This window comes from Zonotrichia albicollis, chromosome 4, assembly GCF_047830755.1.
Source record: "Zonotrichia albicollis isolate bZonAlb1 chromosome 4, bZonAlb1.hap1, whole genome shotgun sequence".
Taxonomy (NCBI): domain Eukaryota; kingdom Metazoa; phylum Chordata; class Aves; order Passeriformes; family Passerellidae; genus Zonotrichia; species Zonotrichia albicollis.
This window is the reverse complement of record NC_133822.1, coordinates 8,056,110-8,072,145: the sequence shown is the minus strand read 5'-3', so window position 1 is coordinate 8,072,145 and position 16,036 is coordinate 8,056,110. Positions and strand designations below refer to the sequence as shown.

The following is a 16,036-nucleotide window of genomic DNA, read 5'->3' as shown; positions in this document are numbered from 1 at the left end:
TTGCAGAACTCAGGAAAAACCTAGAATTTTCTCAAGGACACCACAAATCATAACCAGCTCCTGGTGTTTGACAAATTTTACCGAGCTCAACTGTGGAGTGAATTCAGGAGCTAGAGATGGAAGAACCATCCACACTTCCAGATTCTTCATTTCAGTTGAGTCCAAAAATGTAGGAATAGGCTGTTTCCTTAAAATTTCCTGGCAAAGGAGAAACCTTGCTCGTTGAATTTGAGAGCGACTGAACACGTCAGTTCTGCAGTCCCCTCCTTACAGAACTTCAGATTGGGTTAGTGTAGGGGGAAAATGAAATAGCCTTGGGATATTTGTCATGGTGCTGTTGAAACAGATTTAGTTGCATATTTTATAATCTGATGCCTTGAGACATTTTGAGACATATTTTAAAACTTACCTTAATCTTTTATTATGCATATTTTCCCCTTTCAAGAGACTTTTAAGTAGCCTGTTTCTCCACTCCTTGCAACAGACTTGTCTTCATCCCTGAAGAGAAATCTCTTAGGACAGCAGGAGCAGATCACATTGTGTGACAACTCAGAGTTTCAGATGGTTGTGAGGAAAGGGTGACTCTCTGCAGACAGCCACAATGGGCCCTGTGATTAAAAAACACCTTGAAACTGTCTCAGCTCTTTGGTGGACTGAAGCAACTGGATGAAGGGCAGAGCTCCCTGTGCTGGGGTAACTTTGTGGATTTAAGGAAGGGCTCCTGCTCTCTCCCAGTGGAGATGACTTATACACAGGGGGTGGTGACAAGCATGTGTGATCACAGGCGCTGCATTCACTGCAGGGAAAAAGGTCAGCTCTCAGAAACAAATCAGTAAATGCCACCTCCAGGTGTAGGACAAGGGACTTTGCATGAGTGTTGTTGGTGTCTGTGACCCAAAACCAAGGAGATCATCCCAGAAAATGCTGCCTTCTGTGTGCATGAGTGAGTTCAGCTCTTGAGAGGTCACCCCTTTGTGCATGAGTGGCTTCCCCCTCACACATCTCCTGGTGGAAAACAAGGTGCTGGCAGAGGGAAGCCCTTGCCTTCACCACCCAGGCTTGGTGACACAGCTGGTGGGGAGGGGAGTGGATTTCACTGATCTGTGGATTTAAATTAAACAAACCAAGTTTCCCTATCTTAAAATACAGAGGGAGAAAAAGTCACATGCCCCATAGGAAAGGGGAGGTATGGCTGTGCCACAGATGTCCTGGATGACCTTCCTGGCAATGTCTGCAGGACATTGGTCACTGTGTTCCCCCCCAGGTCACTGTGTTCCCTTTGTTAAAGCACAGTGAAAGGTGATCAAGAGAATTTGGGCAAACAATACTCCAGAGCTGTACATGCCAGAGCTGACCTGCCAGATGTAACTTCCAGAACACAAGGAAGGATTTCTGCTGCCTTCATGGAGACAGTAATTTGATTCTCTTTTCTAACCTGGTGCCAATTTCTATAAAAGTTGCAGGAATGACATGTGTCAGAGAATTCAATTCTGGCTGAATTTGTCTGAAACTTTTAATTAGGTTCCAAAATCATGGGGGGGGGGGGGGGGGGCTGGGAGGGGAGTGTGCACGTGGGAGTTGGAAGATGAACAGACATTGTCATTAGATGGAGCCTAACATTTTAGGAAACGAAGCCAAAATTCTGCTCTTTCAGAGGGGCGAGATGAATGTCGACACACTGAAATCCAGAAGGCTTCTGACCCCCACAAAACAGGGCTCTGCCCAGTCTGTCAGGGCACACCTGCTTTAGAGGACCGGCCTTCCTACCAGGGATGCTCTGTTTATTTTTTAAAGGCTTTCAAGAGCCACCTTCCATTTGCACCTAGCATTTAAACAAGGGGCTTATTTTCAGGGTTAATTTGTCTCTGCGCCTTAAGCGGGCACATTTTGATGATTAACCATGGGAGCTCGGGGGGTTTGCAGCAGTCTCTCCTTGAGAAGGGATGGGATGAGAAGGGAAGGGATGAGAAGGGAAAGAAGGGAAGGGGGGGCTGCCTGGCTGCCGTTTCCATGCAGTACAGGCAGCGTGATCAGAGCGCTAACACAACAGCCTGTGTAATTACATGTTTCTGCAAAGTGTGTTAGCTCCATGGGGAGCTGAGTCCATTTGGAGGGGAGGAGGAGGAAGAGACTTTCTTTGAGGGGGGGGATAAGGTGAAAAGGGTCAGTGAGTAACCCAGCTCTGGCTGGAATAGGATAAAGGTAATTGTTACTCTCAAGTGAGAACCGGGTGGCTCTGGCTGCTCTCACTGCTCATGTCTGTGCTGTGCAGGCGTCTGCTCTGCCGAGCAGGCGAGAAGAGAGGAGAGGTTTGACCCTGTTGGGAGCGGTACGTGGCGGGGTTTGACGTGGTTTCTGCGCCAGCATCACCAGGGCAGGCAGGAAGATGCAGAGTCAGGGGCACGGCACTTCTGTGCTGCCCAGGATTTATTTAGGTGCAGTAAGGGACCATGGCAATTAAGAACAATTAATGACAGTCTGCGAGCTGGGGCAGGGGGAGGATGGCTTGGACCTAACCTGTCATGTAGGTGTTTGATACATGTCCTGTGCTGCTGCTGCTGCTGATTTCTGTGGTGGCGTGCGCCTGAGCTTTAAATATCCTGCAGTTCCCGATATCTTGTTTCTCCAGCCGGCTCTCTGTTTCATTTTCCTCTGCTCTCTAGTGTAAAATTTGGCCTAGCTTAAGCTTCTTTCCCTGGCTGTGAAGGTTATTTCTTTCCCTCCTCTCCTCCCCACCCCCTCATCCCTCCTCTCCTCCTCTTGCAAATGCTCTCCGACCCTGATTTGGGGTTTCTCTCCCTGCAGTGAGCCGTGGGCTCTGTGGATGCTTTGCTGTGACGGAGGGCCGAGGGCTGACCAAGTCGTGGGGAGGATTTGTATGTAGGAAGAGAGGAGATGGCTGTGCAGCGTGCTCCCGAATCTGCTCTGAGCTTGCTGATGGTAAGTGCTCGCTGAAATCCATTTGGGAAAGGGGGGTGGGCAAGGGGAGCTGCACCGCACGGATTCAGGGCTCCAAATCCACGGGGGGATTTTGTGTGAGCCGGCGCTTGGCTTTTACGGGTCCCAGGGAACTTTGCAAGAGGCTCATCTGGGGCTTGCAAGGAGACATTCCTCCCACGATGGGTTTTGGCACATCTGGACCGATGCTCAAGGCAGGATTTTGAAGTCACCTTTCCGGCACTCGTGTTCGGGTTTATCCTGAGCAGCAGATTTCATTTTGCTCATTAAATCAGTGTCTTGAATTCTCACGTCCTCCTGCTTTTGCCCTTGCTTGACTGTGAGACAACTTAAAAGATGAGAGGGAGAGCTTGATTTCTCTGCTGTTTGGGAGGCATGTTGTCAGCTGTGACCAGGCTGAGCTGTGCTATCACCTGGGGAATGCTCCTCTAATGCAGTGAATCGCCATTCCCCTTCTGCAGAGTGCCAGATCTCCTCCTGACTGCAGAGCACAGGGTAATGACTGGTGTTTATTCGAGCTGTTTGCTGCAACATGTTGAGCCACTGACCTACTTCTGAAAGTTCTGCATATTTATAATATTTTAAAGAAGATTATTTAGAACACGTGTCTGACTCTAGAAACGTGCCAGTGTCCTGCTGCAATTAAAGTAAGCCCTTTTGGTGGGGTATTAGAGTTGCTTAGCTTTACTGATTTTATTTATTTTTTTTTCCTCTCTCTGGTACTTCTGTTGCCATTTTCTGTGCAGCAGCATCAGAGATGATTTTAATGTAAGATCTCTGCTGGATGTTTTTCTATCTAAATGTCACTGTAGCATTTCTGCTGGAGAGTTGTTGTAAGTAGCATGTGTGTGTGTGCACATGTGCGCGAGAATGCATAGATACATAGGCATTATATACATATTTATATAATTATTGTCATTACCACTGATCTCTCTTCTGATTGCATTAGGAAATGGTCTCTAGCACTCGGAGACATGATGAGTTTAGTAAAGGGAATGCTGCAGCATCACAGCCCTGCAGTGCCTAAGGTTGTTAACAAAGGTCAAGTTGAGAAAAGCAGATTTTATGTCCATTACTCGAAATGCTAAACATGCTATTAAACCTCTGCATGGTTTGTTTTATATTTGTCAGTGACTGACTTGCTGTGCAAGCTCATTTTATTTCCTCTTGCTTACCTCCGGCCTTCCTGGCTTTTTAAATGACCTCTTTCTAATTTCTCTTTTAAAAATAAATGGATGAGTGTCTGTAACCCTTATGTCATTGTTTGGGCTCTTTTAGCTTTTAGTTTCAGTACCCTCTGAATTCTGGAGTTAAACCTCTCTTTCCTCAATCTCTGTACTCCTTGAACAGACCTTGTCAAACTTCAGTGCAGTGCCAAGCTGTCAGCAAATTTTCCCTTCTAAAATGTGGCTTTCTGTGGCTACACAGCCTTGCCCTGTTGTTATTTTTAGGGCATTTCCAGAGCTCTGGCCTGTAACCAGGTCTCCTTGGGACTCTTCACCTTGGGCACAGCCCCAGTGGATGGGCTGGATTGGGTTGGGGGTCCACAGCCAGAGGGGCTCCTGCCTTGGACCCTGTGGATGGCTGGGGGATGGAGATCCATTTCTGGGCTGAGAATGGGTTAATGTCACAGTGGGCTCTGCTCTGGTACTAGAGTTTGGTTATGGGTGTGGAAAAGGTGATTTGTTATGGAAAATGCTCCACTTTGCAAACTACTTCTTTTGCCTTGGGTTTTTCGTTGGGTTGTGCATCAGCTTAGTTAATTATAGAAACCTCATCCTTTCCCCTCTGCTCTGCCTTGGCTTTGATTGCATGCCTGAGCAGGCTACCCTTGAATCAATAATAAATTCTTGCATAATTCATCCAACAATTAGCAGCTATAATGGCATCTCTTCTAAAACTGCCACCCTCTAGAGATTCAAAGATTAGATGTCTTTGGGAAGTCCACAGAAGTAGATTTTAATACTTCAGTGAGAATTCTCCAGTGAGAGAGTGTTCGTTTAGCAGTGAGAAGCATTTCAGTACTGCATTTCCCCTGCAATAGGATGCAGAATGTGCATCCAACCATCCACTTTTCATGAGGCATAATCAGCAGCAGCATTTGCCAGTGCTGCATCATTGTCTGAAAATATCTCCTTCTCCATGGGGCACCTCAGAGCACTTTGTGCTGCAAATAAAGAAACCAAGGTACAGAGCCATTAATTGCCTTTCCTGGCATTTGATGCACTGAGTGAGTGATCCAAATCAGGAGTTTTCTCATCCCAAAATCATTTTTGGTCAATGAAGAAAGATGGACATCTCTGGGCTGTGGGGCTTCTTTCCTGCAGAAGGACCATTCACAGGACATGGGTATCCAGCCCCAGTGTGCCCCAGCAGAGAGCTGCTCAGGGGACCAGGTGGCACTTTGGGGTGCCAGCTGTGCTGACAGCTCAGGACTTACCTGTGTCCAGTAAATGCTACCCAGGACATGGTGTTGGAGTGGCCCAGAGCAGTTCCCAATTGCACATTTCTTGTGCATCCATTATCTCATACACCTGCAGTCTTAGGTGGACAGATCACGCTTCTCTTTAGTGAAAAAAATATTGGCTATATAATTAATTAATCTAAATTGATTTTTAAAAAATTTATATTGCTCTCTAGCCAGTTCAATACTCTGGTGTGTTTTTCCCCTTGTTTATAGTGATTATTTCTTTTTCTTTTTCCCTCCCAGACCAGAGAAAAGGCTCAATGAAAGAGAATTTCAGTCTTAAACATATATTTTCCTAATATAAAGATATTGCTGTCATACAAAAACTGCAGTCTGCAAATATAACTGCAACTTGTCCACTCTGGTAAATATCTTGTGCTGCAAATGCCTCTGGAATGTGCCTGCTCTGCAGGACTCCTGCCTCTCCTCTGCCTTGCCCCAGAAATCACAGGAGATGAGGGATGTTGCCTGGTATAGCATGAAGGAAGTTGGGCAGAACTGTGCCCAAAGTGACTCTGCCTGTGGCATTATCAAATCATTAAAACAGAGCTTCCTCAGCTTCTGGGAGTCAAGAGAGAGGAGCATCTAAGCATGAAATAGCAAATTCCGTGTCTTGTTAGGACTGATAACACCTGCTGTGTTAGGATCATTAATACTGATGGGAGTGATACCAATAAGTTTTTATGTCTGTCTTATTAGTATATTGTAAAATTTTAAAGCTGCAGACATATTGACTGCACATATCTTAACAGCACAATAAGTTACGATACCTGGTGTCTCCTGAGACAGCATTACTGCATCTCCTGAAAATACATCTCAGGGACTTGACTTCCAAACTATTCTAGGTCATGACACTAACACTAATTAATCTGTGTTAAGTGACAACAGAGGTTTCAATGAGCAACACCTGTAGCTCAGTGTTTACCAATTAATCTAATCGTGAAATGGTAGGGAAGAGAAGCATGGTTCTCTGTTTGCAGTAAAGCTCCAGCTTCTAGCTTCATCTAGCTGCTCTCACCCTCTCCATCAAGATGAAGTTTTTCCCCTATTTATAATCCAGCTTTACTCTTTCTCATCTGTATATACAAATACTCTCCTTGAAGAAATAATATTACTTGAGAAAATAAATGCACTTGTAAATTAATGGTAATTGCTTGTGTTTGTAGGAACATGATTATTTTCAGGAGTCTGTGTGATGCTTTCATGTGGTGAATTTCATTATTTTGGGTCTGACTTACGTCCAAGCTGAGGCTGGAATAGAGGTGCATGTGAAATTTCCTAAGTGACCTTCATTATATGGGCCTTAACCAGTTAAGGAGAAAAAGGCCAGCAGGGAATTTGGAGCATTAACTCTGTGATGTTCACAATGCCCAGGGTAAAGAGGGAGGTATTGGGTGGCCAGTGCAGTATCAAAGGTGCTGACCTTGGTGTTTCCTTGTTCTGCTGGGAAGCAGACACCTGCCCCAGGAAGATGTGAAAACTGCTAAATGCATCAGAAATAATTGGCATCTGAGTCATTGTCCGCTGAAAATCCCAGATTTCTGATGTGATTCCAGCCCTCCTTTTTAAGAGGGCTCTCTTTAATCATCCCTCTATCCCTCAAGGAAAGCTACACTGGAGTCCTCAAAACAATGTGAATCTCCTTGATCTGATAATTTTTCTGGAGTGTAGCAATGAACTCTTCAGAATTGCTCTTAAAGCACACTCCAAGATTTAACTGTATCCTGCTAAACCCTGTGAGGGCCATGCCCTGCTCAGTTGGACTTGACAACATTCCAGATATTCCATAAATTATTTCATACGTTTAACTGCTATGTTTTATGTCTGAAGTCTGCCCTTGAGAAGACAAATTTGGTAACTAAAATGACAGAGAGCTTCCAAGCCCCATTTAGAGCTAGGACTGCCCCCTCCCCCCATAGAGCTGTGCTCTGTCCCCCTCAAACCTCCAGACAGATTGCAGCAGCACAGCTCGGCTTGGAGGATCATATTAAAACCTTTGGGAGCAGCAAGGTTACAGTGGAAGGATGAGGTCATTTTCTGCCTCTCTCATCTCAGGATTAAATTATTTCTGTGTTGACAGCGTGCAAAAGCCCTCGACATGCAAACCTCCTCACTGCAACCGCATCTCCGCACCGCGCTGCCCTGGGAGGTCAATGCTTGGCACGCTCTTTCCACCAAAACAAAACCCACTCATTGCTTTCTGTGGCATGGCGAGGAGGTTAATGCAGCTCCAGCTGATGCTGAGGCAGGGTGACAGGGTGACGTGTCACAGTGTGTGACTGGCACACACCTCTCTGGGTGTGAGCAGCGCTGCTCGGGATGGCTAGCGCCTTCCCCCAGGACCCCACTGCGCCGCTGACATCTGGCCCTCTTCAGCTTCGTGCCCAAAATGAGGTCTGTGGGGACACTTGCACAGCGAGGAGAGGTGATTATGCAGCCCTCCCCATGCTGCTTTCACAGATATTTCCATCGTGCAGGTGTGTGGGCTCCACCTGCAGCCTTGCCAGAAGGTCTGGGCAGGAGATGATAATGTGCCACGGCACCCGGAGCTCCCTGGGGAGGATCCGTGCTGGCAGGAATCTCCCTTCCTCCCTGGCTCTGCCCTTGCTCCAGCCAGGCAGTAATTTGCTAATGGGCTTCACCAGCCGCAGTAGCTGAGCTGTGCTGGTTGCTCTTTTAGAGGATGGTGTGAGAGAAGCAAATTCCTGCTTGGTGCTGCGTGGCTGCTTGCGACCATGGACTGGGAATTTAGCCATTTCTCGTTGATAATTTCCCCTGTAGCACTGAATTATTTCTGAACTTTACTATTTGCCTTTGTAAACTTGCAGTAAGTCTTCAAACACAGTGATTTAATTCAGCTAAATGAGATTAAACACTCCCTGGGATTACTCTTGGCTTCCCCGTGGTGGATGTCACCTTTTAGCCATCTGAGCTGCACGGCTGTAAAATTGTTATCCTCCCATTCTGCTCTAGTGCATGCCATCAATTTTATTTTCCCTGTCCCTCTGCTCGAGCATGCCATTGAAGAAGCCAACCATAATGTTTGCTCATCTGAATTCTCATATTTATAACTATGCCTTAAAAAAGGAGTAAGAGGGATTACTGGTTTATCTTTTTTTCTTTTTCCTTATGTATATGGCTTTTGCTTTGTATTCTAGCTGTTCATTCTGAATGACTGATAAAATTATCTCATCAGAGATGTGGCCATTGATTTCATTTTTTTCCCCAATGCTTTAGAGCATTGCTATTTGTAGAAGAGAATTAGTGGGCACTTGAGTAAATGATCATTATGATTAATTGGAGCATTTCTACAATTAGAAGAAAAGTAACATACTAACGAGTTGAAAAGATCTTTAAATAAGTCAACTCCTTTTGACAATATATAAAAGAATAATACCACTTTGGCTTTTCATAAATAAAATGCATTGGAAAGCTTGACTGATATCCCTAAACTAAAATAAAATGTTAAAAATCCTATAATTGCCCTAATAAAGCTGCAAGGTTATAAATAGCTATTAATACATGAGAAGGACTTGTGACATTGGACAATTGCATTTTTTCCCATTCTTCGCCTCCTGGTTACCAATGTCATACTGCTGTAATTACTGTACTCATAATTTCTCAGCATGGCAATGATCCAGCCTGCTGACAGGCTAGTGTGGTTAGCACATCAGGGCTCAGAGATGCACAGAAGTCCCATGTGGATCCTTCCTCAGTACACCCCATGGAAATATAGATTTTTGTGGTGTGGCACCTAAAGCTGCTGTGCTCAGGTGGCCAGTCCTGCCAACCCCGGTGACGGCTGCCTTGTGACTTGCTGAAAACAAAAGCCACCACAGTTTGCTGAGCCAAAATCTGGTTTGGGGGGTCAATCAGAGAGACTGGGTGGAATTTTAGGCTTTTATCAGCCAGCACACTGTTCCCAGCTCTCTGAATCCACCACAAAGTCTGCCAGGAAATCTCTGTTTCCACCTTTGCCATCACTGGCAAACCTTGGGTAAACACCTCCCTGTGCTCCTCCAGACAGACACACACATTTTGCCTCCACGTGTCTCAGTGCTTTCTGCTTTTAGCTATCAGCAAGCACAGAAACTTGCAGAAGTGCATTTGAAATCAGCCATTTCACAAGGAGGTTTTAATGGCACTGAGGATCAAACTAAGCTGAACCCATCATCCATTTCAAGATATATGAATTTTCTTGTTTAAATGAAGTCTTGTGCTGGCCTGAAACTGCAGCTCTCAAAGCATGTGATCAAGGCTCCTGCTTGCTTTTTTGAAGGGTCTTATCATATGAAGGAGTCCTGCTCAGAGCCCTGTTAGCTTGCACTTGTTCAGCAGCAATGCCTGAGACCAAGTCTTGATGGAAAGCACTGAGATGCCAGTGTTCCCTGAGAAGCCTCCTGGCACAAAGACACCCACAGAGTGTCTGTATTTCATGGAAACAAAAGCCACAGTGAGCACCAGAAACATATTTAGAGGAATGGATCTACAGGCACAACCTGATCAGCTTTTTGCATCCTTCATGGGACTGAAGCTGGTAATTCCCAAATTAAAGCAAACAACTTCTACATCTAGCTCTAGTGCCTGAGGACCTTAGCTTTTCAGGTCCCCAAAAACCTAGTGATAGTGCTGAAATACAAACAACTGACCAGGACCAATAGCACTTGAGCCAACAGTGCTTGGTTTTCAGGGCATTTTGCAAAAGCCTTGCTGAAACAGTGAAATGTAATGAATGAACATAAACTGGGAGGGCACAAACCTGGGTGCAAAAATAACCTACCCCTATATCTTTGTAAATCTGTTGGAGGGATATTGGGGCATGACAAAACTTGCTTGAAAGCAGGATAGCCCTTCCTCTTCCTGTCCTTACTCCAGCACACACTCTTGGCAGTGAAGGGATGCTCTCTGCAGTGTGCCCCTCACTGTTCTCCCTCCTCTCAGTCCATTTACAACCACCAGAGAGATGAAAATTATTTTTAGGGAGGCTTTTCTAGTGCAGAAGCAGGATTCAGACAGATCCTTGCTCCACAGCATTTTTCTGTCTGTGGGCAGGCTGTGATAATCCTGGTATTGCGAGACGCTCGGCTTTGGCTCCCCGTAACTTGGGCGAAGTTAATGGAGGAGTGTTGTAGAACATATGTTTGGCTTAATATAGGTTCAAGGGGTTTTTTAGTCTAATATACAAAAATAAAATCCAAGACACCTTCACAGTAAATAAGATTGACAAGTTTTTCATTTTCCAATAATATGAGGCTAATTGAGCCGTAGTGGTCAGAGCACATTGTATATCCTGGTAATTAATTGCTGGCTGCAATAGTTGGCTGCATAAAACGATGCCTCGGGCCATTAACCCCAGGTCGTTAGTACTCAAGGAAATGTCTAGTGAAGGTCATTATTACTGCTGCTATAGAAGCTATTGTAATAGAAAAGACTTGGCATGAGCTTTTCAGGAACTCATTTTCCCTGTTCTGGTCTCATTTCAGAGATTTGGGTGCAAAGGCTGTTCCCAATTACTCTGAATTTACATTCATTTTCAGGGTATTAAGAGTTTGCTCACTTTCATAAAAACAGAAATCATCTAATTGGAGCGTTTGAGAGGTTGCTCATTTAGCTTTATGTGTCTTAAAATGTTGGCCTTCCCAAAAGATTGACACAGGTTTGTGCTGCCAGTCCCAGGGGAATGGAAAACCAATCTCTTGTGTTGGCATCTTCAGCAGCAAGGCACAGACTCTGGGTGGCTGGCTGTGGGGCAAATGGGGCAGTTGTTGCACCATGTGGAACCACTGGTGTTTGTGTCCTAATATTTCTGCTTTGGATTGGGTTTCCAAGGTTTTGGTGATGGACCAAAATCCTTCTCATGTGAAACAGCCTTTTTTTTTCTTTTCTTTCTTTTGCTTATATTATCACCTCTAGAAGGGCTTTCAAATCCCAGATCAAGTAGAAGCTATAGGGAAATTTGTGTTTGTGCTGTCCCTCAATCTGTTCTGTAGGTCAGAGTCCCCAAAGCAGCAGAATGATATTGTCACTGAAAAGTGAAGTTAAAAACCACAGTTGTGAGGGTTAATTTATTTCCTCCCCTGGTGTAGTTGAGAATTCTTTTGTTGTTGTTATTGCTCAAGACAAAGTGCTAACAGAACAAAAAAATAATGAGAAACATTTTTTAGCACTTTGCTTTAACAAGATATTAGTAACAATAGCACTTATTTACTACCTTAAAAGCAGTTAAACATTTTTATGTTGAATGCCGTTTTCTCTAATCATGTGTTTAAAATGGAGTGAGTATTTTGCTGAAACCAAAGTCCTTGAATCAATATTATGAGGCTGCTGGCTCAAATGACATTGTGAGGAAGCACTTCAGCTCTAAATAGACAAAATTACAGACTGCAGAATAGACAGTGATGGCACAAAAAAAAAGGATGGGGGGGTTTTGTAATCTGCTGATGTTCCTAGCAGTGTTTTGCTTTTTACTTTCCCACTTGGAAATTTTGGTTTGGAGTCAGGAGTTAAATAAATTATATGAAGAGACCTATTTTACGCTCTTGATCAATACAGAAACTTCTTTTGTCACCATCCTTATATAAGCAAAGGTTTACTTGTTCAGAGTCCCCTGCTGAATACCTCTCTTCAACTCTCTTCCTCTGGATCTAATATCATTCACTGTCTTGTAAGAAATAATAAACTAACCATGCTGCTTACACTGGTTCCAACACAAATGTTTTTGTATTGTGGGAATGTTTTAGCTATTCTTCCATCAAAGCTGTGCTACTAGACTTCTTTGGTCAGGCAGGGCTTAGGTCAGTTTAGGGAGTTTCTGATTTTTGGATGTACTACTTAAATCCAAAGATCTAAGTAAAGAATCATCCATGTGAAGTTCCTGTAAAAGCTTTGATGCACCAGTAGAAATTAAACCTTAACTGCAAAGCCCAGAGGGGCCTGGTTTCTTGGACATGGATCCTGTTTTGAATGTTCCGGTTTGGTTTGTCCCTTTTTAGGGATTACCCCTTCCAGATACAGGTTTTAATATTAACTTCCTAAACTTCTTCCAAGAAAATGCATATGTGCTCACATTGCAAATAAAATGTGTCTGCTGTGGCTAACCATGAATATATATGGGGAAGAGAGGAGGAGATGAGTGCTATGCACTTGCATGATGAAATGTAAACTGATTGCAGAGTTACTGAATATTTTAAGACTGTATGACCACGTAGACAAATTGAAAAACCCAGCAGTTTTGTACATGATGGGAGTAAGGAACAAGTCCTGTTGGAAATCTGCATCACTGACTATAATAAAGCAGTGGTGGCTTAATTGCCAAAGCTTTTGCAAATTGAATAATATAGTAATCTCTTATGAGAGTCAGTTTTAATTTTTAATAATCTTTAATTAAGTAAGCATTCACAACACGTTTGGTATTTGGGCATTAGCACAACAGTCTCTGGGGAGTCAGTGTCATTCTTTCATATGCAGGCTGATGTCAATTGATTTTCCATGGTCAGTAGCTGTAGTTGAGTCTGTTTAAGTTCCATAAAACTTCCCTCATTGCACAAAACCATTCGTGTCTGAGGGAGAAGGATTTGAGCTTTCTTCTCTCAGGATCATGCTGGGAAAAGAGTGTAAATCCATATTATTCTACTTATCTCCATGACATTTCCAATTTCTACAGATGCAATCAAAAGAATTTGTCTCATTGATCTTCAAACTCCTTGACAATTTCACACTCTGAGCTCAGTGGTGTGAGCTGTTCAGTCGCCCCATTGCTTTTCATCAATAAAAGTTTGTACCTAGATCAAGACAGCACGTTTGAGCTATGCATCTTGAAGATTGTTATTGGTTTACTGGTGGAATATTTATCTTCAAACTGAAATGAGTTCTTAGATGAGTCATTGCACACATACCCTGTCTTGATATTTTTAGGTGCTAAAGCCACTATTTCAATGAGGTTGAGTTGGGGAAAATTGTCCATAATGTTTCGGATGTACAATTAAAGTGCCATCTGCCTCTGTGATGCAGCAGATGTATAATTGATATTCACTGCTGATTTGCCTCTTGATTTTCTGCAGACATTGAATGCTGTAATTGTTTATACAGTATGATCCTGAATACCCATGTGAGAATTTTCCTCCTCACGTGTTCCTGACAGAAATATCACTACCATCCTCAATACTCATGAGATGGATTCATTAAAAGATAATTTGCAGATAGCTACGCTAAAATCTTACAGAAATCTAGTGAGTAAGTGAAAAACAAGTTTTCAAAAGGAGTGGATTATTCCCATAGGATCATGTTTTAATATAGGAGAGCTTGTTGGGAAAATGTAAAATGCTGATGCAAAATCTGGTTACCTTTGTACATTGATTCCAATGCAAGTTGTAGCTGGGAATAAAAAAAAATAAAAATAGAGTTGTTTTATTTTCCCCTCCTTTTTTGCTGAGATACAAACTCTCTTCAGGGGAAAAATTTTATGTAGAGTAAAACCAAAAGGTCAACTGTAACATCAAAAGAACTATTTCCTCTAGGGCAAAGACTACTTAATAAAAAACAGAGATAGAAACCACAGCAGTAAATTTTGAGCAGACGGGAAAACAGAGATATGCTACTTTTTCTTTCTTCTTTATTTTTTTTTATATGCACTGTTTTTCCGGTTCAAAATTCAATCACTAAAATCTTGATCAATCAGCAGGTGTTAATTTTACCCTATGACTGGTTTCTAAGGTTCTTCTGAGAATACTCTAGACCTGGATCTGTTCACACTGAAATAAATGCACAATGTGACCAGTCACCTCAGTGGCAGGAGGTTAGTGGCTCTATTTTATATTGCTGCCCTTCTTTTTGACAACAGTGGCTTTTAAGCACATTAGCTAAACTCACTATGAAGTGGCAATGATTGCCCAGGGCTTTGCATTCGGCTCCAAAGGAAAGAAAAATTGGTGATACAGAACGTGAAACTGGCTTTGCTGCAAGTGACATTTTGAGTGATCTTTTCTTAAACCCATGCATGACTCCCAGGAACAATCAGTTCAGAGAAACCAAAGCCCATCTTGGTGCAACTTGTTTTCTTTTTGTGAGGCATTGGCTGTTGGCTGATTGCTGAGTGTAATCCAGAAGGATCCCTTGTGCTTTCCCAAGGCTGAACGTTTGCTCTCATATTTCAGTGTCTCCAGTGGTAGCTGTGCAGATAAAGGACATCATGCTGATGGTTGCAGTCACTCCTGGGGCAGCCTTAGCCAAGGACCCAGCGAGGGGCTGAGGGTGCAGCAGGAGGAAAGCACAGGGGAGGCAGAGGATGGTTTGGGGAGGGCAGGTGGAGTCAAATCCAAGCAAATGAGGTGCAGTGCGCTGCAGATCAGTCTGGTTCTGTGTCACAGACACATTCTATGAAAAATCCTTTCCTTAGGATTTTTTCTCCTGAGAAGCTGGGAGGCCTCAGGAACAAAATGTAAGCATTGATATCTGCTGCTGTGGAATGCAACAGGTGGATCTGTGATTGGTCTCATGTGGTTGTTTCTAATTAATGGCCAATCACAGTCAGCTGGCTCGGACAGAGAGCTGAGCCACAAGCCCTTGTTATCATTCTTTGCTATTCTATTCTTAGCTAGCCTTCTGATGAAATCCTTTCTTCTATTCTTTTAGTATAGTTTTAATATAATATATATCATAAAATAATAAATCAAGCCTTCTGAAACATGGAGCCGACATTCTTGTCTCTTCCCTCTTCCTCGGACTGTGAACACGGTCACAGTTCTGTTCAAGTTTTCTTTCACTTCTCTGTTGCTGTCTGCAGGAATCCCCCAAGTTGGAGAGAACCAGAGAGACAATGGGGAGAATCTGACAATGTTGATGCTGTTGAACATTTGCAGGAGGGAGAGGAGCTGCTTTTTTCCACAAGTCCTTTAGTCACAGCCGTGAAGGGTGCTTTGGGATAAACACAAACAGAAATCCAGCTACAGCACAATGTATGGGTCATTTTACCCATGTTTCTTCTTGCTGAGGTCTAACTGCACTCCATCATGGAGAGATGATGAGATGTGAAGGCAAGACATTTCAGACTGTTGCTCTTGTGTTCTTGAGGAATTTATTTTATTTTAAAATTTTATTTCCAGTATCTTTCTCTCATTCGTGTAACAAGCTTTTGGCTATGTTTATTGCATAAAGATTCATCTTCAGGTTTGGTTTATAGCTATTGAGAAGGTCACTTCTGGATGGGAGGTTGCAGGCTCACAGCAGATGGAAGGCTTGGGTTAAGGACACAAGAAATTAAGAGACATTACGGTAAAGAAGGTAATGCAGAGTGGGCTGGGCTGTGATTAAACAGAGCTGAAACTTGCAGAGATACAGAGGCACCATAAAACTGGGATCCCAGATCTTCTGAACAGCAGGTTGAGCACGTCCCTGTGCTAGCTCAGCAATGCCACTGTCGTGCTGCTACCCTCTTGGATGAAGTGTGGCTTATTCTCTTAATTGCACTGTACTACATATAAATAAATCAGCCATAGATAAATTGGTTCTGCATATTAGTCACTGGCTGGATAAAGTGCTCAGGTCCTGTTAACACAAACTGTCAATAAAATGAGTATTCTATCACTGTTTAATTCACTTGCTTCAAAGTGAAAT

At 43.4% G+C, this 16,036-nt stretch overlaps 1 protein-coding gene across 4 annotated transcripts in view; it reads left to right on the top strand.

Annotated features, from left to right (window-relative positions):
- Positions 1 to 2,172: 2,172 nt before the first annotated feature.
- Positions 2,173 to 16,036, top strand: part of FRMD4A (FERM domain containing 4A) — a 378,230-nt gene continuing 364,366 nt past the window's right edge. Inside the window, exons 1-2 of one of the 4 annotated variants that reach the window (XM_014268639.3) lie at positions 2,173 to 2,329; positions 2,806 to 2,940. In XM_014268639.3, coding sequence (XP_014124114.2) covers positions 2,896 to 2,940 — 45 coding nt within the window. In that variant the 5' untranslated portion in view covers positions 2,173 to 2,329; positions 2,806 to 2,895. Of the gene's footprint in view, positions 2,330 to 2,360; positions 2,525 to 2,568; positions 2,708 to 2,805; positions 2,941 to 16,036 lie in introns of those variants that run through there. The other 3 variants (XM_014268636.3, XM_014268637.3, XM_014268638.3) reach the window with 3 other exon arrangements.